The following is a 22,940-nucleotide window of genomic DNA, read 5'->3' as shown; positions in this document are numbered from 1 at the left end:
GTAATTGTTGGTTTGGTTTGAACACAGTAAAAAGAGTAATATCTGTGTCCATTTTTCACCTATGGGGCTGTATTTTATACCTGCTTATAACCATAGTCAGAACTCTTGTAAGTTAAGCATAGTGAGCCACAATTGAGTGTCAGATATTTCAAATTAAATCTCAATGCCAAAGCACACAGAAGGATACTGGAGAAATTCCTGTTTTGTCACTTATGGAAAGTTAAAAAAAAAAAAATTAAAAAATCCCAGTGTCTGATTTACATCCCTAATTTTTCAAGTGAGAAAACTGAATGAAATGGAGCCACTGGCAAGTGGCAGTATAGTTAGTAGTAGCCACTAACTGCGTGGCACTACTGCTGTTTGATGTAAGAAACATTTTTGAATTTAAGTAATGGAATGTACAGTATTGATTTATTTATGCAATTTATTGAAGTATTTTCTATTAAATAAATGTAATGACATTCCTTTACTTTGAGTAAGAAAGGTTTTTCAGTCTGAAGCAGCCTTTTAAGTGTTCCTATCTAGTGCTTACTTCAGTCTGTGCCTCATCACAGTATGGAGAACATGTACATGTTGAGCAGACATTCCTGATTTTTCTTGAACAGTGGAGTAGGATCATTGTCCTGAGTCACTTCTGGCAAAACTGTGGAATGCACAGCTTGATCTGCCTTTCCACTGCCAGAATCACTTGCCTTTGGCTGCCAGGGAGGAAATTGGGCCGTTTTGCTCTCTTCTGGTACAATGGTTTAATTTACCTCAGTTTTTGTTGTGTTTACCCAATTACTGTGTCTTGGTTCCCATGAGCCAAGTAAAAGCAGGAGCTGTGCCAAAGGTATGAGACATTTTGAACTTGAATATTGCTGCACCTGAGGTTTTGACATAATGGAGAGTTTACAATGCAATCATCTCACAGCAAAATCTTTTAATCTCATTATAGTTTCTGCAATTAACGTATAATAACATTCATGTCATTACCGGAGACGTAGCCTGTGGTTCAGTCTGAGCCATGGCCCGTTGGTGTGCGGGCGGGGGGAGTTCTAATTGGAGATTAAAAAAAAGGTAATTGTTTCCTCTTTCAAAGCAGCAGTTTAATCTTGCTTTTGGAGATCCCAGATCGCTGAGTCGTACCAGGTCGGTGTGCTGGATCCACTGGATTCTTGTCACAGTGTAGGCAGAGTTGTACTCTGAGGGCTGTGCTGGTGTAAGAGGTTGTTACTGGTGTGTCCATCACTGTTGCTTTAAATTAGATGCCCTTTGGTGGTCAGTCTAGGAAGTAGGCTGTGTTAACAGTAAATGTATTATTCCCTTCCTCCCCACCTAATTTTTTGGAATCTGTCCACAGACCAGTGTAGGGGTATGTGGGACCTTCAGGAGTTGTTTCTCTTAGCAGTGCTCAATGCCAGGCTTTTCCTTCATGTAATTCTGATGGCAAGGATGCCATAGGAGTGGCTATACTGACTGTGCAATACTGAAAATTGTCATAAGCAAAGAGAGCTTTTCATTGGTAAGCCAGAAGGAAAAAAACCCAACTAATCTTCTCTACTAGGAAATGTCAGGTTTTATCTCTTTAGCATAAAAATAGTAATCTGACAACACATAAAAGTGAATTTTATACATGTTAGAACTGTCACTGGTGTAAGAGATGCAAACTATCATTTTAATCTTAAAAGGTTTGTGGAGGCAGAATAATAGTACTCTCTTAACTGTCCTTAAAAGGGTATGTGTTTTTCTCATTTTTAACACTGGAAAACTTGATGCAGTTTTGATTACACTGAACCCTGCTATGGGATAAAATAGTCAAGATTCTAAAAGAAGCCATAGTTGTTGAATTTTTTTTCTATGTTACACAAAGTATGCCAGAGTGTTCTGTAGTATATTAACTCTGTTCAAAGACATGAAAATGTTATTCTTAAACATGAGCAAGAAATGGGTGTAGAAGTCACAAGGTGGAGAAAAAATTCTGTATGTGCAAGATAGAGCCCGAAATAATGTATTTACTCACTGATGGTGTTGATTATAAGTATGCAAATCTATCCATGAGGCTAGTTAAACATTTACTTAAAACTATTATGACCTTGATGAGGTGCTTTCACAGCAAACTTATCAAGTTATGTTTTGAATGTAGTTTTTTCTTTTGTAATAAGTCACTTTGTAGTGGAAACTGAACTAATTGGTTTTGGTTCTCTCATTCTTCAAAACCTTAGAGAACTGGTAGGCATTTGACTGTGTCTCTGGACAAAAGTAGTGAGTGTTTCTGTTTCTTCCGGTCCAAACTGGTCAATTTTGAGTAGTTACTCAGTTAGACTAGAGATGAGAGTGAATATACTGTTGCAGGGCAAATTACTGTCCAGAGCAGTTTTGTGTCACTGCTGGTGGCCACAGGCAGACCCATGAGGAAAAGCTAAGAACAGGGCAAAATGTATGAACGCTTTCAGATCAGGAAGTTGCACAAGTTTGTTTAATAAACCTGAATGGATCTATATTCCCAATGCCTGTTTCCCCTCAAGGTGAGGTAAACTTCTCACATCCATGGTGTCTTTTGGCAAGCAAGATACATCCCTCCCTTATTTGCAGGAAGGGTTGCTACTGTTATAAATTGCTTAAAGATTTGAAGAGAAAGTTGCTTGAATTCTCAGGTTTATTATTCAGTGTTTTTGAACCTCTTCAAGCATGATGTATGAAACACTGTGTTATTTTTATTAGGATTATGTCATATTATAGAAGTTAAGATCTAAACTGTACAATTCAGAATAATCTTGCTTTTAATCCTGACCATCTTTTGAGGCTGAGCACTGTCTCCCTGTTGATAGATTTGGCTGAAAACTCGATCGAATTAGTCTGATTATTCCTTTCCCCCCCCAACCTCTTTTGATTTCCTTTACTCTTACAAAAAAATACACAATAATAATTTTGATCTTATTTTTCTGGTATTATTCTCAGTTTTGCATTTTCATACAGATGCAGGGTAGTTCTAAGTGCTCCAAAGAAGCTGAGTTCTTCTGTCTTTGCTAAGAAATCATTGTTCTCTGTATTCTGGTGGTGCTGAGATACTCAAAAGTTTCTAACGTCTAACAAATGACGGGTCATTAAGATTTTTGTGGCATTCAATAAATCTGGCTCAGTGATGCATGTGCTTTGATGGGGCATAAAGGCTCCTCTAATTTTTAAATATTTAAAGAATGGAATAGAAAGGTTACAGGTTGTATCAGGAAAAACAGGATTGCCTGTTGAAGGGAAGACAAGTGGGAAAGCATGAAGCACTCGGAGTAGAATGATGTTGGTTGTTAGAGGTGAAGGACAGCAGGGTGCTTTGATTTTGTTCTGGATGAAACTTTACAGGTTGATTGGTTTTTTTTTTTTTTTTTTTGGTGTTAAGTCTGGAGCAACTCTCAAAGACAGTATCTTGGTTACCGTGAAAGGGGAAAAGGTGCTGTTTGCTGAAGGTTGGCTTAATGTCGAAATGTATGTGAATAGCGGAAGCCAGGCAGTTCATCCCAATCTAAAGTTCAAGTACCTTGTGCAGCTACAGCATGAACAAAGAAGCAATGGGTCCTCCATCTCAGCCTTTTCCAATTTCAGTGTGTGCCCTTGTATGAGACAGCCTTGGCCAGGGATGGATGACTGGAGTTGCTGTGGGAGCACTGCCTTGGCAGCTCCACAGCCTGTGCAGTGTGGGAGCATAGAATGGGTTGGCAATAAGTTCTTTGGCTTTTGATCCACGTTAAGTAGGTACAGCTGACCTAAAGTGCTGCAATGCTTTGCAATATTACTAAGTAAATGAGGCTGGTAACTGATGATAGGTTAGGATTGGATAATCTGTGTAGAGGTATATTTTTTCAAAATTACGTAAAAAACCCCCCTCAACCCAAAACTACTTACCATCCATCTTAACATGTAATGGCCCTCAGGAATATGAAGTTTATTTTGAATAAACACTTACTGGCTGGCAAGTAAATGGATGAAAGCTTTATACTGAAGCATTTTTAAAAGAGATTTGTATGGGGTTTGTGTACTAAAAGTATATAATGATTATTCAATTCATTCATTATACTTTGTAATAATAAATACAAATGTGTGATTTTGATTTATTTTTATTTTTTTCCAGCTCCAGTTGTTAACCGATACAACAGAAGAGTATCAGGTATGGTTTCTTTTTAAGAGTGTAAAGTATCTGAAATAGTTTTGAAATGTGTATCTGACTAAAGGAATTACATTAAAAATGACCTTACTCTTATTGCCTTATTTCTCAAAATATTTGCATTATTTTTATTTAAAATAATGAGAATTGTTTCTTAATTCGCTGTAGACACCAATGGGCAACACATTTAGAGTAGTTAGAAAACAGAAATGGGGGGGGGGTGCTCCTTTTTTGTATTGTTTTAGTCCCTTGCTTGTGCAGCTGATATTTATAGTTGTTGAATTAGTGACTGTTCACTTGTTCTAGAGACACAGATTATACTTTTTTATTTATTTGTTTTCTATCTCAACCAGTATGAAATGCTTTAATGAGAAACTGTTATTCCCAAAAAATTTCTTTACAAGTTGATTTTGAAGACTATTACATGAACAAAATGTTATTTGTAGATGAGAAGTTACTGCATTGTTTTTTCATTTGAGGTACAGTGTGAATTACTTTGCATGTGGTACTTCTTTTGTCTTCAAATATTTTACTAACATTTAGCTGGTCTAGAAAGTTATGGTTCTGATTTGACAAATATCTTTATGAAAATGCCAGTGTATTCAGTGTTTTCTCTCTAGTTTTGAGTTCAAGTCTACTCAGTTTGTAATTTGTGTAGATGATCTGACATGTTTTTGAGTATGTTAGTATGGTGGGACATTGTTGATAATATATATATGTGGTATATAAATAAATGTAAGATAAATACATGTTTATGTGCAAAATGTCCTTATACTCATGCAGTTCATTTGCTTTTGTACTGGTTGCTTGGATATGATTAAGGGTATGATTGTGTATTTATGCCACTACAAACAAATAACTGAGTATGAGAATTTCATAACTCTTAAAAATTGACAGTGCTGGTCATTTTGAGATATGATTACATGAGAAATCTAGGCAGGAAAAAATTGTATCTTGAATGATGGAGTTTGATACTCTGATAGTAAATATTGAAAGTCATATATTGTATAGTATCTTAATTTGGAGAGGCCCAAGACACTTCACTTTCTCTGCTAATTAAACGAATCCATCTTGGAACCTACTGATGGAGAAAAATCTTAGAAATGAGGAGTGAATACATCTCAGATTTAAATTTAAATAAAGGCTGAGTTATTCCCAAAGTTAAAAAATTGAGCCTTAATCAGAAAGCATTTGTAATCTTTTTGACTTTGCAATACTGAAATGCAGTGTTGGTGCTCACACAGCACTGAGTTGCTCTTAGTTAAAAAACAGGTTCTGTCATTTAGAGAGTCTAAAGGTTAATGTGAACAACTAAAAGGCAAATGTAAAATTGAATTGCTAAGTTGTGGAATTAGATTAAGGAGGACTGTTTAGTTGCTTAATAATGCTCCTGCTTCGGGAAGAGCTAAAATAATTCAGGGTTTACAGTTCATATTAGAATTATCATGGAGACAAACAATAATAGAATATGTGTATATTACTCCTGTGTGTTAAATACTTTCTACAAAAAAAAATATCCGGTTTCTCTCTGTATACACTGTATAGGTCATGATCAGTGTGGGATTTGTTAAAATGCACAGGCAATGCAAACAGCATCCAAGTGTATACAAAGAGATGCAGTTTTCCTTCTCTTGGCAGGAAAAGTAGAGAAACAGCTGGTTTGGGGTGGGGGTGGGGGGTTTGGTGGGGTGGTTTTTTTCACTCTGTACCTGCTGTGTCTGTCAAAACCTACACAGCAATGAGACTGCCTGGGCTCTGCTGGGTTACCAAGCTCAGCATAGGCAACCACATTTTACAGTCCCTCGCATAAAATGACTGACTGATTTCCTGGGTTTGTGCTCTGAATTTGGTTTGACTTGTGTGTTAGATGCATTAGGTTTTAAGCAAGTTTTCATTCTGCAATTTTTGTAAGATAGCTTTTGTCTTTATAAACCAGCAAATAACAGCAAACACTAAACCAATGTTGCCTTACAGATTACTCAGCCTAGTAGCTAAATGTTTCTGGATTTAACTAATGAAGTAAAGCAAAACAAACCATGGAGAAGAAAAGCTGGCATGTAATTCTTTTTGTAATTGCATTTAGTGTATTCTTTTCTGCTCTTCTCTTCAGAAGAGCTTTCGGCTAGTCCATGTTGAACCTTGTCAGTCCAACCAGTATTTCTGTATTTCCAGTGCAGTGTGTGTTTGTAAGGGGAATGAAGAGCAGAGCTCAGTTGCTTGCTGCTATCAACATTTACATGCTCAAAATTGCAGATTTACAGAGAATTAAAAAGTTAACATGGGATGTATTGAAGAAAAATTCAAGCAAGAATTTTCTCTTTAAATATTTGGCTGCCTAGGAAATTACAGCATTGTCCTCATTGTTCACTAGGTTTTAATTAAAGGAAAAGTTGATAAAGTAATTGTCTATGTTATACATACAGTTTAGGACAGGCTAATAATTGTTCTGGTAAAACATTCAACTAGAGATATGTTCTTGGAGGCTAACAAGTGTTTATTATGCTCTCTTACACATAGCAGTTAGAGAATCTCTTTTAAGTTGCTTTATTAATTCATAATATTAAACTTGGAGTGTTTTCTGCTGGTCTGTTGTGATTAGTTGCCTGCAGATAACAGGATGATCATGATTCCCTTGGTGCACTATTGCAAATTTTAGAGATCTATAAACCCATAGAATAAATCTGTTCTAATGATTACTAAATTTTCATTTAGGTGTTTATTTCTAGTTATGAAACATATAAACTGTTTTGGCAAATACTGCCAATGTTGTAAATATTTAGCTGTTGTTCTTTAAAACTTACTCAAAATGGACTGTGCAGGAGGGTCATCCTGGAAAAGGGGGACTTATCTAATCATGTTCATGTAATTATTTATAGAAGTGCAGAGTGGTAAAGTAGTGTTCTCATGAAGAGAAACAGCCTTTTCCATGGAATGCTTGGAGGGAGAAGGAAAAATGAGAGCTTGATGTTATCCTAGAAATTAATCTAGTGAATAGCTGGCTTGTGTGTGGCATGTTTGGCCATGTAACTTGTTGAGATCCACAGTGTGTGCACAAACAGTTGGTCAGCTCTAATTTGTATCTGAGCTGGTAGCTGACTTCATTAAAATAATCTGTTTGTAAAATCATAAGCTATATCTGTTGTAGGAACTAAAATGGAAAAAAAACACCTCACTAATTTGGAAACCTCCTAGCTCTAGGGTGCCATAGGCTGTGGTGCAATTTCAGTGCTAATTATCCAGTAGAGCTGTTGTCTTGCTGCGGCTCTAAGTGAGTTAGCAAAGTCTGAGCCTTCTGCCAGTGTAACCTGTGTTACACGGATTGCTGACTGACTCCCTTTGCCCAGGGTTGGATTGAATGGCCTGAAACCCTTATAAATTCCTTCCTCCCAAGAACTGGACTGGGTTGAAATTCATACTTGCTTCATTATGTGCCTTGATTTTCCTCCAAGCATAGGGGCTCCTGACAAGCTTAATTATGTTAGTCACTTAGTTTTCTGTAATGAAAGGCTGCAGAGCATGCCTGTATCTCTGCTCTTGGTTGAGGACTGACTACACGGCGCAGGGAGGTGGCAGAAATCAGTGATACCTCCTTTCTTGATTATATGAAAGCTGTTTCAAAACTAGAGGAAGAGAGCATTGATATTTGTCCCATTATAACAGCTGGTATGTAACACTGAGGAGAATTTTGCTCCTGGCAGGATATGAATGAAAAGGTAATTGTGTTTTTGGAATGAAGAGTGTGACGCCCACTAGAGTCTCACTTGTGCATAGTTTCTCCTCTTTTAGTTTTAGCATATTTCAGAAAAGTTAAGTTATTTGATAGATTTCTGTATTGCCATTTCTAGACACCTTTGATTCATTCCGCAGAACACCCACTCTCCAGCAGACTTGCTGATTTCTTCTTGGGATAGGAAAATCTGACAAAATGAAACCCGTACCATACATATGTCGCAGAAGGTTTTAAGCTTTTTTCTCCAATTATTTCTGTTTATCTGCGTGACTGGTATAATATATTTCTTTTGCCTTTGCCTGTACTCCCTCATGAGCCTTTCTTTGGCCCCAGTGGGATGAGATTACAGTTTTCACATTCAACAGCTATAAGCAGAAAATTGACCTATATAATCTAGGGAAGCAATATATGATAGTTATTTCCTTAATAGTAACATGACTGTCAGGGTCTGTGCCTGTTTTCATGTTAATATGGAAAATAATCAGATGAACAAGACTTGCCTCATTTGGTCCCTTTGGTGGGGCAGCTTTCAGCAGAGACTGAGTGGAGTGAGAAGGATCACATCTGTTCCTGGAGCTGGGTGCTAAACCTTCCCCTAAGATGGGGTTGCTGAATAAAGGTTTTGTATGTAGAGGTTAATTTTGTTTAAATGTTACTGAATCCTGTTTTCCTCTGTGGAACAAACCTTAGCATTGTGTGGGACCCTGACAGTCGCCAACTGTCAGTGTCCCCAGCAGATGCTGGATTCAGAATCAGTACTTTGGATATTTCTCTTGCCTCTAACAATCTGATGTGACACTATGGTTTGGTGTTGTGGAGTTTTTTTTGGGGTTTTTTTTGTATTTGAGTAATTTTGTGTTTTGAATAATGTGTAAATCAATATTCCCTGTCAGTTTCTGGCTTTTTCTTTCCTCATCACATAAGCTTCCGTAAAAGGCCTTGAACTGTTGATTCTTCCAACTCACTGGTTCTTCTCTATTTTGACAATGGTGGGGATTCTTTACCTTGAACTCTTCATTAGTCTGGCTCCTGCCAAAGATGAGCAGTCATCTCATAACGTACATATGTTGCTAAAGTCTGATATTCCTCTGTGCTTTCAGTGCGATACAGCATTTTCTTCACACCCTGGCAAGATGAGATGTCAGGATGTGATAATATTACACATAGTAAATTTCTTTTAGGAGCTTTAACAAAAGTCATTTTCTAATAAAACTTTTCTGTTAATTATTGCCACACAGCATGTTAGTATTTGGTAAAAAATACTGTTTTGGAACCCTGTTAAATTAGGACATCTAAGTAGCAGCAATGAAGCAACACTTCTCTTGGGAGGTTGTTTTGAGTATTTGCTCTTGCAGAATACTGTCTACTACTTCAGTGATAAAAATCTCATCACTTGAAATAATCAAGGGAGGAAGACGGAGAGTGATGATGGACTTCCTCTGTGCTGTTCTCTTTGCTGTATATTTATCTGATTATTATCTGATTATTAGGTTGACTTGAAAGTCAGGATCTGGTTTCTTCTCTTGAAGCTATTTAATGAATTTCTGTATTGATTATTCATCATCTTACAAAACTGATGGCATAATAACTTCTGCTGAAAGATTTTTAGGCAGGTGATAAATGATAAGACACTTAAGAGTTCAAAAATTCACATTTTTACAAATGGCACAGTTTTCCTGTATCAACAACCTGAAGCTTCTATGATTTTTTGCTAGCCCTAATGATAGCAAAACTGATATCATAACTAGAGTGAAAATAATTCATTTTAAAAAATGTTGATATGAGCAAAAGCCAAGCATGTGGGATGACAGATGAAAGTGGTGATAAATTGTGTGGGTGCTCTCCTGTAAGAAAGTGTCTGAATCATTATTCGTTAAACAAAAAAAGCTTGTTTTCTCTGTTTGCAATATTGGGACTTATTTAAAAATTCCTGGCATGTGATTGACATTCAGTGAATAATAAAAAGCTTATTTTTGGAAATTAATAGTCATGACTTCACAGTTAGTTGGATTTCACAGTGTTGTGAACAATTCTGCAGGGTTTTTTTAATGACATAAAGAGAAATACAGCACTGTGAGCATCCTTACTTAAAATTTAAGTCAGTGCAATACGTGGTCAGAAGAAATCTGATCCAGTCTGCTTAATGCACATAAGTGCTACAGTGGAGTGGAATTAATTAATATTTAATGTTTAAAAAATTTTTTTTCTTTCTTAATAATAGTTCATGGCTAGAGTGTCACATAAAAATTAGAAGTTGTCCAAAGTAAAATGTTTTAACTGAAATTAGCCCTTACTAAGTGGGAGCATAAGTATAGCTCTGCACATTTTAAAGCAAGTAATGCAGTATGGATCAGTTTTTCAAAAGTATTCAGGTAGCAAAAGGTGGAAATGATTAACTTCCATTAATTGTTTTACATTAAAGATCTTTAAAAAGCCTACATAAATGCTGGTCCATGTCTTTAGATACATAAATACTTTTGAAAACATCAGCTTTTAGCTGATTGTTTAAACAAAATTTAATTCCCCTTTGGTGGTTGGAATTTAATTTTTCTCTTTTGTGTGACAAAGAATTGTTTTTTTTTTTCTTTTGGTTTGAACTCAAGATGGTTTTTAACATGGGAATAAAAGCCAAAATGAAAATATTACAATATGGTTTGTTGCACAAGAGACAGAAAGCAAACACACCTTAGGAAATCTCAAACTGCCTGTGACAATGCAGGCTAAAAAAGGCAGTTTTATACTTGGTGCAAAACCTGGTGCTGTGATGTATTTTTAGAGTGACCTCAGAGTCAGATGTGCTTTGTATTTTTCTTGTGAATATGTAAGGCTGCACTTCATCCCTATTTTAATATAAAGTTTCAAAGTCACAGATGTTGTTAGGCTCCTGTACTGATTATTACACTCATGCAAGTTTAGGTTGCTGTAACTTCAGTTTAAATGTGAAATTGATTGAATAGTCCACGTAGAACAGAAAAGTTTAAACAGACCTGATTTAAATATGAAAGGTTATAATTTCAGAAACTTTACTCAGTTGTTTTTAACACCAGAACCTTGCTGAGTCTGTGTGTACCCCAGAATAACAGAAAACTTCATAAGAATACAAAAAACCTCACTATAGGGAATAGAATGGCAATATGAAAACTCACTACAGGAAATATTAAAGCAATCTCAGGAACTGCTGTGAGCACTTTTACAGGGTTCTCATTTGAAGAGAGACTTGAATCAGGGCTTGACTTTGGGAGGTGGCTTGTGTGTGGGTACTTGGCTGCCTGAAGCACTTACCTGATTTGGTGTGTTTTTCCCACGTCTCCAAAATTTGGGAGAGGAAAGAGCATAATTTTCTTAAGCTCACTAATTTTCTCTAATGGAAAAACGCAAAACTGGTCATAAGTAAATCACACAGATTCCAACTGATGAAGTCCTACCCAGTATTAGTCTTTTGCCAGACCTCTTCAACTGTGTATTTCCTGCAAAGACAATCCATTTATTCAGTGAGACACTGAAGTCCAGAGCTGGCTGGAAACGAATGAGTTGCATCAAGTGAAAGAGTTACACCTTTGCCATGGCTGGTGCTCACCAGGGCACTGGAATTGCTCAGCAGCCACACAGGAATGAGGGGAGCTGCCAGGTTTTTCTTCAAGAGGTTGGACAGTAACTTCCCACATTTCCTGCTTTTCTGGTGTGCTAGGAAAGGAAGCAGTAGTTTCCAAGCACTGGGACCTGGGGGCTTCCACATCATTCCTCTGCACACAATCCTTTTGTGTCAAGCCACGCTAATTTCTTACTGTTCCCTGTTGCTACAGGTAAATAGGTGTTAGTTGTTCTATTCAGGGTAATGTGGTTTTTAATATATTTGGACATTCTCTAGAAATCTTTAAAAATCATATATAGGTTGCTGAACCATTGATTTCAGAAGTGCCTTCTAACACTTAGACATCCTTTGGTTCTCTGTCATGATAGATGTCAGAAAGATACAGGTAATCTTCATTGCGAAATGAAATTTTAAGGCAAAGAGTGCTTCACTACACTTTCTCAAGATGATGGAGGTTCTTTTAAAATATTATTTGACTTATTGCAGTTTTAGCAATTCATATGGCAGAATTGCAAGTATAAAAGCAAAAAATGCCTTATCTGTAAACTGAAAGAAAATTTCTTATTTCTATACTAGAAAAACACTTTTCCTGTTTTATTCCTAGCTAAATTCTCTCTTCTATCTACAGTTTGCAACTAAAAGCCTGTAAGCTACGTGCCTTTTTTTTGCGGGGGGAAGGTATATATTTGAGCCATTTCTGGAAACTTGTGCTGTTCTGATGTAAACTGAATGTAAAATGAACATTCTCTGTGCTGTTTTTAACTGAGAAAGTATCACTGTTTCAGGCACATAAACATTATTGATGCTGAATTTCTGGTTTTATCTGCCTTGCTTACGTAACACATTTGGAAATGTGTTAAGATTTATGTGATAGGCTAAACCAGAAGATCATTAAAGCAGAAGGCATACTTCTACAATTGTGAATCTGTGTGCTCTGAAATAGTAGTAGCATCATGTTTTCCAGGAGACCTTTTTTATGGATGACTATCTCATCGGTAAGGCTCTCTTAGAAGGCTTGAACAAGGTCAGCAGCATGTTTATCCATTTCAGTCTTCTGATTTCTTAACTTGCAAGAATAAAGCCTGCTCCGTTTGAATTTCCCAGGCTTCACCACATGGAATAATGTGTAACTCCAAAATACCCTGCTACCATTTTAGATTTCTATTTATATGTAGTAAAGGGAATTGGAAACACAAGTAGCAAATTGTAAATTACTGTTTTAAGATTAAAAGGGCAGTATTTTGCTTTTGGTTGTTACTATGTCAGAGCTGTTTACTGCAATGATCAGCCACATGGAAAACCTTCTTTTCTTTTAGTCCTCTACCATGATGGAAGTATTTCTGTTGTTTTAATTTTCATGCCGACTTACCTCTTACTGCAAGTCCCAGAGCACACCAGTGTCTGATGGGATGTTGGGCTCTCTTGTTGTGAATTGAGACATGGAAGCCCAAAGGGCAGGAGCCCCAGTTGTGGCTTAGTTAGCAGATGATTCTGTGAAATCAGGCAATATTGTCCCTTGGCTCCTCCAGCTGTACAGGAGAGACTTGCAGAGTGCTCTATTTTATCACCGGAGTGCTTTCGTCATAGGTCTTCTGGAAATTGTAAATTTTCAAATTATCAAAAACTGCAGTCTGGGAATTATAGCCTCATGAGTTTATCATCATTCTCCTGCAGCATGTGGCTTCAGTGAGGTGCGAGAGTATAACCCTTCCAATGTGTGAGCATGCAGAGAGGAAGGATAAGCTAAAACATTTGGCATAACTCATTATAACATTTATATGTAACTAATATATATAACATGTTATATGTAACTCATAATAACATTTATTATAATCATTATTATAGCTATAACATTTGGTATAATAAGGGCATTAAGTAAAAGTTGCACCTTGATATAATTAAATAGGCAACCACATGAAGCAAATACAATGATAAACAGCTGTTGGTTTAGTTGCCAAAAAAAAAAGGCAAATGTCATGTTCATTTGGTTATGCCAAAGAGGTAGGAGAAATGCTTAGGAGAATTCTGTCTCTAGTCCTACACTGGCACAAGTTTTTTTATTTTAATTGCTCCTGAGTAGGAGGAAGATTTAAATAAAGATATACAGGATGAGGATTGTCTTCTGAAGTTTTGATGCAGTTCAGTAAGACCCTCAGCAAGTTGCCTCTTAGTTTGATAGGGAATGTCTTTTCCTGACAGGTCCCTGGAGCAGATTCCCGGGGTGCTGTGAAGCCTTTCGTCCGTGGTTTGTCTGGTGCTGTGTCCCTGAGTCAGTTAACCTGGGGATGGTTTCCAGGCCAGATCCTGCAGGCTGCAGAAGGAGTTAAGCAAAACAAAACAAAAAACCAACCCTGAACAAAGCCTACCTAGGAATAATAATTAAGTAGGAATGCATTGTATCTTGTTATAAGTGCTTTATGCTTGTCTTTAAAATCTAGTTGAAGAAGTATTGTCTGCTTGTAATGCTTTCATGATATGTGTGTAAAGATATGAATCTAAAAGAGATTGTGATTATTTACTTTCTGTTTATTATTCTAGTTCTTTCATCATGAAAGTTCTCGTTTGCCCCTAGGGAAATGTAATTTTAAATACTTTGCCAAATCTTCCTGTAGCAGGGAAAAAAAAAATATTTTAATAGTTATTCTGCTGTAAGGCATTGTCTCAATTGTTTTACTGTACATCTGATGATAAAGCCTTTTAAAGAAACACTTAAAACCAGATTTTCTGTATGAATGTAATAAGAATATTTGAAAACTGCATTATTCAGAATATATAAAACAAATGCACATATGGAAATAGCTGTCAACCAATTATCATAATTTTAAAGGGCTTATTATGTTGCCTTTACTTACGCATCTTGGGAGAAAAGTTGTCTGTTCACGTAAAGTTGGATTTCCTGTGAAGAAAAAAACCCCATGATCATAAAAGGTGGCATTTATAATTGATTGTGCAGTCTGTTCTGAACTTGCTACTGAAAAGTAGTATGAAGTAGGAGTGTGTGACAATGGTGTTACAGTTTTGTCACAAGCCATTGTCGCTGGAACTATAGCATTTCTCTTTTGATGGAAAGAGAACAAGCTGGAGAAGTCTGATTTAGATAATCCTATTGGAACGTCCATAATCGTGGTGAGGAAATGGTTATCAAAGATTTCTAAAGGCAAGATTAGCAAGCACTGTGACACATCATGCACTTCTCTTGGCAAAAGGGTTTATCCAGCTGTGAGCTAGAGTGGAGTCTCTCCAAGCTCTACCTGGGACTTCAGTTTTGCTACTCTGTTAAAGTAATGGGCATAGGTAGTGTCCATATCAGAGGGGGGCATTTTCAGGTTGACTTGGGGCTGTAAGCAAGGCTTTGGGTAGAGCCAGCTGAGCATTTCAGCAGTGCAGGATTTTAGGGCCTTAAGCTCCATCAGTGGTCATAGGCTTCTTTGCCTGACAAAAGAAGCTGCCTGATCTGTGCAGCTTTTCAACCTGAGCAGGCTTTGGGACCAGTGGAGTGTGCCTGAACCTGTAATCCTGACTGGACAGAGCTGGTTTGGCACAGCCATACTGTGTCTGAGTGCCTTTGTAGTTAATCTGTAATACAGAAGAACTCTGCCTGTGAAGAACCAACTTGATTTAGTTTCCTTTTAACTTTAAATGACATTTGAAGCTGTTTCAAGAACTGAAAATCCATTCTTTTCCTTTCCCCCTGAAATGAATTATTTATAAATATTTCTCCACTGAAAAAAATCTTACACTTGATTTGACATATTTGGCCATGCAAGTGGTTGCACGTTTGAATATTCTGCTTTGGTGTTTGACAAAGTTTGAAGGGGGGGGTTGTTTGCTCAAGTCCTGGTCATTGTAAATCATGTCTCAGTTATGCCTCTATGACAATTAAGAATGAAGTCAGGAGGTGGTACTGCATCTGGAGACCAGTTTTTTAAGACCCAAGATCTGAGTTTTGGCCTGATGCAGCAACGTTGGTTTTAACAAGAAAATTTAGCCTTGATTTCAGTCAGTTCTCTCATTAGTGAATTGAAGGCTGAAACCGCTGATTTTCCTGCACATGTTAACTGTTCTTTGGGTTTCAGTGTTGCTTTTCTTTCCAACCTGTCATAAATGTGAAAATGGCTCAGGTGGTGCAAATGGGTGCAGGTTCTGTTTCCTACTTGCTGGATCGAGGTATGAATCTGTCGTCTGCTTTGACATGGTGAGATCTTTCACTTGAGAAACAAAGTGCAATTTTTAAACCAAAAAGTTCTGAGCTAACCAGCAGTAGAAGTGAGAGGAAACTTGAAGTTGTTTCCCAAGTGTGGAAAATCACGTTTAGCTGTGCCAGCAAAGACCTATGTATAAGTGCTGTTTAAGCTTCCTAATTCATGTGACTGCATCGTTTTGAAGTGCAACTCAGCTGTCAGAGAGAATGACAAGCCACTGGAAGTGGTCACCTTTCCAGCTGGCATAGTGCTCCCAGAAGAGGCTATGCATCTGTCCCTTGAGAGACAGAAAATGTTTGAAGCTTTGACAAACTCAAATGCAAAGAACACTGCCTTAAACATAGTTTAAGATTACTCATCTGAATAGATAACTGGAAAAGCGGTTCTGTATGTACTGCTCTGGGTGGATTTTCATTAATGGGTCTGATAGGATCAATTGGAGGTGATGCATCCTCATAAGTAAGGAAGAGTGAATAGGATTTCACTCTGCAGTACAGAAGGTGGCATCCAAAATTGAAAAGAGAGTATGACAGGGCATCTATTTGCGACTTGTTTCAGTAGCAACAGAAATATTAATAATGCATTCACCTTACATAAAACATAGAACTTTAATTTCCTTCTTTTGTGTGTGTCTGAAGGTCTTCAGGCCTCAGCCTCTTGGTTGTTGTTTTGAAAAAACCTGATCTTTCAGGGACAGGGATGGTGTGCATTTCTCTTGGAGGCTGAATTTGCTTGCCAGAGCTAAATGCTCAACTGTTATTTGCATACAGATTTGCATAGAGTGCAAGGACTTTGATCTTGACAAAACATATATTTTGCAGAACAATATTATCTTGAGAGCGATTAAAACTTGCATAAACAAAGGTGGTGTTTGTACTGGCAAACTTGTCTTACTGCTTTTCATACTCTCCCCACCCCTTGCTTCCCCCTCACCCATCCACTGCTGATGTCATTGCTGCAGCTACAGAGATCTTGGTTGCTTTCAGATGCTGTCACCTGCATAACAAAGCAGCGATGGAGCTGTATCATTTCTGAGCCTTCAGAAGTGTTAACAGATGTTCTTGAAAGCCAAAGAAGGTGTGGCATGAGAGAAAGCTAAACTCGCTGTAGAAGCTGCAGAAGCTAAGAGAGATTAAATGTAGATGGTAGGATAAAAGCCTGAATTTCTTTTTATCTCAAAGCTTCATAAAATTGAGAACTTTTTTATGTTCCAAAGCTATTTGAACTATGTATGGGTGGATTTGGAAGGAAGCTTGGTCTGCATGGTGTGAGCTGATAGAGCTGTAGATGTGTCACGCTGGTGTGTAACTTCCACTTATGAATTCTTGCTCAGCACTTGCTCAGGGGCAGAGTTGTGCTGAAAATCTCACCTAGGCAAGGTGTGATTTCAGAAGTCACTTCAAATTGTATGACGATACTGGTGAGCTTTAGATTGCACACCATACTTTAAATTGCACATTAGGAAAACGTCTTCCCCGGGAGGGTGGTGGAGCAGGTTAGCAGAGAGATGTGCAATCTTTGCCCTGGGAGGTTTCTAGGTCAGCCCCAAACTAGCATTCCAAGTAGCTCCCCTTGGAGGGGTAGGTTGGACTGGATGACCTTCATTCAGAGAGAGATCCCTTCCAACTGCTATTTCAATGAGTCTGAAAAACAACACTTTTCAGGAGAATCTTGTGAGAACAAGCTTGCCTCAAGAGTGTCTGTTTTGTTGGGACACTTAAATAGTTAATATGTGAATTCAGTCATGTATCAAATAATGGGCCAAGGACGTTTTCACTTTGTCAAGATGAAAGATCAAATGTTTTTTCATTAGGACTGGCTGTACTGTAGTGCACAAGTGAATAACCTTCAGGAGTCCTGAAATTCCCTAGATTTCTGACACGGATTGGCAGAGTTTAGGGTAGTCATGGGAGTCCTTCACAGCCAGAAGAATAGCAAAGCAGTACAGATAACATGAAATATTTTGAAGGTAAGACAGACACAAAGGTAATATGTTCAACTGTACAGACTTTCCCAAGTGATTTACCAATTAAAAATAGTAGAAAGAAAAATTGGACATATTGCAACATAAAACATGGGATGGGTTTGATGTAATGTTGCTTTTTCTTTAGTCGTGTTTTAAAGTACTTGGAAAATACTGTTGGTTGTTATGAGTAGTCTGAAAAGCTTTCTGTTGGCTTTCCAGTATATCACAATATTAATTAAGCTTGAGATCAAAAATAATAATTTTGTGTCTCTCCCCATTTTTAACCATACCGCAACAGATATGTTACATTAAGTGTGACAGCTCTGCCTGCAAGTAAACAGGGTCCTGTCAATCAGAGCTGTCCAAAATTGAAGTCAAAATGTCTGGCCTACTCTTCTCCATGGAAAAAGAAATCCCAGCAGGAGGCTGAAGAATGAAAAGTATAATGGGAAGGCATTCTATGTGACACCATGGGAAGAAGTGGTATTTTGCCACATTTTTGTTGTATTTCTGTGGTGCCCATTCATGGGCATTACAGAAGTGCTTTCCATATGTAGGGAAGGGCACTAAGTCCCAGTCTGTATCCTTGGTGGGCTTTGGGAGCTGTTTTCACCCTTAGTGGGTAAGATGAAATAGGGGAAACCTACATGGACAAACCTTAACCAAAGCCATTTCATACTGCAGTTATAGACGATTGTGTTGCTTTGATTGATGTGTATTTTAAGATAAGGTTTTGCTTTAATGCCGTAGTTTTAGCTTTGGTAATAAAACTTGTTTTCCCAAGGAAATCTTGAATAGAATTTCTTGAATTACAAAGCATTTTTAGCAATAGCTTCCCTGCAGCTGAGATGGGAACAAAATCAAATTTGAAGCTTAATATTAAAATTTGAATGATAGAATGATCTTGTGGTACAGCGATCTCTAAATTCATAGATCTTGAATTTGCTTATGCACCAGTTACTTTCAGAAAGGTATAGAAGTGCATTTATAGTATGTAATATTGTGCTTAATAGAGAATTGGACTCTAATTTCTTGTAAGATACACTGGTTGTACAATAAGAAGAGAGTTTATTGTCTCCAGTTTCACTATACTGTTTAAACCATGGAGCCTTTCTTCTTAGTAACTGTTCCTTATTAGAAAACCCAAAGCTTTTACAATAGACTTTGATCTTTAGTGTAAAATGGAAGGAGGAGGAAAGCTTTCACACCAAAATGCTAATAATGTTCTCTTTGTAAGTACCTTTGTATTGCATATTAAGTGGATCAGCCTATCAGTCCATGTTCTGCAGCTTTGTAGGCATCCACCTTCCCATAAACCAGTCATCTTTGGACTGTGGTGTGGACTATACTTTTTTTCAGCTGGGGAAGAATGCTGTTTATCCTTTGTGGAGTATCTGCCCTAAGTGTGGGTGGTTCTGTTAAACTAAAAGCATGTGTGTGGTAGGTGCGCTGTCAATACACTGTTTCTGTATTGTTAAACGGGTTTATTGTATGAGCAATACTTACTCTATAAATGCCTGATGCCTAATGATTGTATGATTGTGTTTTTACATTGTAGTTTGATAAATGGAGTGCTTGTTGTTGTATTTGAGTCTCCTCACTCTCTCCAGGAAAAAAAAAGAATTAAAATCCAGTGTCCTAGGACAGACTTGTATCTTTTAGGTAGGGAGAAAAAAAATCCAAATAAAAAAATCAAGACACACAAAGCCAACCAAATTTTTCCTAGTAAATTATGCTAGAGTTTTGCATTTTTATAGTCCTGTTGAGTGCACAGTGACAGGGTCAACAGGCATGTGTACATTTTTGAACTGTTTACAAGTTGCTGAATTCTAGACTTTCTGGATTTTTTTTTCTGCTTATTTTTATTGATGCTTTCTTAGTCCATTCAGCAGTTAGATGTCATTGCAGTGGGCTTCTGGGCATTCTGCTAAGTCTTCAGTATTGTCAGGATGCTGGATGAAGTACAAGGGAAAATGCTTGTCTGTGTTTCCTTGTAAACTTTTGTAAGTAATGTATAACCTCAGAAGTGAGACCACCCTTATTAAAGTAAGAACACAGCTAGATGAAAACAGGACTGACTCACTTTCCTTGACTGTGTGTACAGGTGGGTAGAATGTGCAGAGCACCTCAACATGCAAGAACTGTAAATATCCATGAATTAATAAGAAAATCTGAGCTAGAACCATGGGCTTTTGGCAGCTAAAGTGTCTGTATTTAGTATTGTAAAACTGTGTCATAGTGTAAGTGTTAAGATAACTGAAGATAGGCCTTTTCTGAGGAATTAAAACTGAACAAAAACGGTTTGAAGTTTCAGCAGCTCTGCATTATTGCCTCTCTTCCAGTTGATCCTGTAGGTATAATGATATGTTTGGCAGAGCCGTGTTCCAAAGCACAATAATGTGTGGTTTTCCACAGCTGTTCTCATCCTTTTAAAAAAAACCCCACTGTGTGTAAATTTTGGAGTTGGTTTTATATCACCAATTGATGTTAATTTGGTTAAAATGTAGTAAGATAGAGGAACATGTGGGGGATGTGACTAAATATTATTTTTTCATAGACTATACTATGGTGAAGTGGATTGTTAATTTCCCAGGTTGATTTCTGTGAAAACATTATTTCTCTGTATGAAAAAACCTCCCAAAATATAGATACTCACTTGCAAATCAGAGTTGAGGTGGAGCAAGTGCCTCATCCTTCCTTGTGCTCCTTTTTTTTTAGTGTTTTGCTCTGTGCATTGCTCTGCAAAGAACAAAGCAGTGTGGCAGCAGTATTTTCCCCCTGCATTTTAGAGAAGATGCTTGTAAATGAATCTGAATGGAGATTGTTATGCTTTGATACCAGCTGAAAGGAAATCTGTGTCCATGCTTCAGAGTACTTGCTAGGCAAGATTATTTACTAAGTCACAGACTTTTTACATGAGAGTCTGAGAACAGCCATGCTGTGCCTGCTCAGAGAACAGACAGGATTTGAGCCTCTGACACTTATGACAAAATGAAAAGTGATTTTGTTTTTCCTGTAGGAAAATAGAAGAAATGTATTTAAACTGATTTGTTTGCTGTTGTCATGTAATTACTTCTTTTTACTTACCTCCTCTCTCTTTTTCTTCCAAGTTTGTGCTGAAGCTTTCAATCCAGATGAAGAGGAAGAAGATACAGAACAAAGGGTAAGAGTGAGGGAATCACTCCATGCATGGTTCTCTCTACAGATTGACAGGCAGATGTACATTGCCTTTTCTTACCACTTGTGCTTTTTGTGCTGAGCGTGGTGTGGTGACGTTGATAAAGTGACATTGCTTGGAAATTTTGAGCCACTTTGTCTCATAGACTTTTTTAGTCACTACAGCTTTAATACAATTTTACTTCAAAGGACTTGAGAGCTGTGCTTAAGTCTAACATGTTTAAAATTTTGGCTATTTTCCTTTCTTAATTCTCTTAAAGGCTTGTTGAGGCAATTGCTAGATCATCGATGCTATTGAGAAGAATTAGTTAAGCTTTACCACAGCTGTTTCTTCATGGGTGCTTAAAATTCCTCACATGCTTTTTTACTGTCTTTCTTGTCAGAGCAGTTCTGCCTGGGTAGGAGAAATGCTTGGTTGAAATATTTTAAGTCTGCAGCCACCTGTTTTTTCTCTTGTTCTTGAAAGCTGGGAATTTCTAGGAATTGCAAATCCAGATACTGTAACTGTGTTTCTTTAAAGATGGGTTTGTGTGGCCAAATCTTGTAGCATGGTTGGTGAGAATCAATGTTTTTTTACTGGACTTCTGGCATTCCTTTCCACATTCTGTCGCAAGGATGCTTACACTTCTGCAATGAAAATCTAATTTAATTTCTCTAAAAAAAAGAAGGGATACTTCATAAATACACTTCATAAATAATTTTTATATACTATAAAAAGGAAAAAAGACCATGAATCTGTCTGGTTATCTAAATGTTTGTAGACTTGGACACATTTATTCCATCAAAAGTCTTAATTTTCTTGACTGATGATTCAGTACTCCATTTTCTTTTAAACAAGGATCTGAGACCTGCTTAACTTTGGAAAATAACTTTTTAGAAATGCCTACTGATAGAACTGGTTTTTGGGATTCTTGTTATTCCAGAAATAAGAAATGTTAGTTTGGTGCATGTCAGGTAATTAATTTTTTAATGTATTTTCATGATTAGACCCTAACAAGTACATATATGAACATTTTTATGATACAGTGAGTATTGATTCCTTTAACCTGATGTTTATAAATGGAAGGAAGTAACAAAAGATCTCAAACAACAAAGCTTTTATTTAAGCAATTTTGTTAGAAAAAACCACGCTTCTTCAGTAACTTCTTATTGGATGAGTTGAGACTCATACGTGTGATATATGGTATAAACTCCCTGTGGGCCAACAGTAAGTATACTGGGACTAATATAGCCAGAGTTTAGGAAGAAAACTGTTCACTTCTTCCTCTGTTTCATGTGCTCTCAAGCTTTGACTGCGGCTGTGGCTGTGTTAGAAGGGAAGGGAATGGAATGGAAAAGGCATCCTCTTCTTTCTTGTCTTCTGTGACTTACTTTTAGTATGTTAATTGTCAGCATAATATTTTTCTTATGTATCTTTAATTCCGTTTTGCATTGTGTTTATATATATATACATATATATATATTAAAAATACTGTTTATGCAAACAAGAGAAAAGGACTGTATACTTTTGAAAGTTTAATTGTGTTCTGCTTTTTCATGCTGAAGTTTAGTTTGTAATCATATTTCTTTGTTGTCATGACTGTTCTGTTCTACTTTGTTTTAAAGGTAGTTCATCCAAAAACTGATGAACAGCGATGCAGACTGCAGGAAGCATGTAAAGATATCCTGCTCTTCAAAAACCTAGATCAGGTAATAGCATTTTAAGGAAATCTTAAATTCAGTTAATTTTTTGTTAGGTATGGTTAATATGATCTAAAAGTCTAGACACAGTTTTTAAAGACAAGAAGGTAGGATTCTATTTAAAAGATAAAGAATATTTTCAGTGTAGTGGTGCCTAGAGATACTGCAATGATAATTTCCAACTTCAGGAGCGCAGTAAATATTTCAAGTGTATCAGCAGCATGAAGACTGGCTTGCATGTTCATGCAGTGTATTTTTAGAAACTCAGCTGTGATCTACATCTTCAACTTTGAACATCTGGTCATTGAAAATGCAGTGAAAGTATATTGTTAATGGGCTTGGGAATTGCAAAGATGGTAAAGCAGGTCAGCATCAAGGCAAGGCATTTATATGGTGTCATCTTTCTTGGCTTTCACAGCTTCCCTGGCTGTGCTGCCTGCAAAAAAAGGAAGTTT

At 37.1% G+C, this 22,940-nt stretch overlaps 1 protein-coding gene across 1 annotated transcript in view; it reads left to right on the top strand.

The window, feature by feature from the left end:
- Positions 1–22,940, top strand: part of PRKAR2A (protein kinase cAMP-dependent type II regulatory subunit alpha) — a 60,906-nt gene that overhangs the window by 20,027 nt on the left and 17,939 nt on the right. The window contains exons 2-4 of the mRNA XM_048315535.1: positions 4,106–4,141; positions 20,739–20,791; positions 22,411–22,494. Coding sequence (XP_048171492.1) covers positions 4,106–4,141; positions 20,739–20,791; positions 22,411–22,494 — 173 coding nt within the window. The remainder of the gene's footprint in view (positions 1–4,105; positions 4,142–20,738; positions 20,792–22,410; positions 22,495–22,940) is intronic.

This window comes from Corvus hawaiiensis, chromosome 11 (genome assembly GCF_020740725.1).
Source record: "Corvus hawaiiensis isolate bCorHaw1 chromosome 11, bCorHaw1.pri.cur, whole genome shotgun sequence".
Classification (NCBI taxonomy): domain Eukaryota; kingdom Metazoa; phylum Chordata; class Aves; order Passeriformes; family Corvidae; genus Corvus; species Corvus hawaiiensis.
This window is presented reverse-complemented; position numbering and strand designations above follow the sequence as displayed.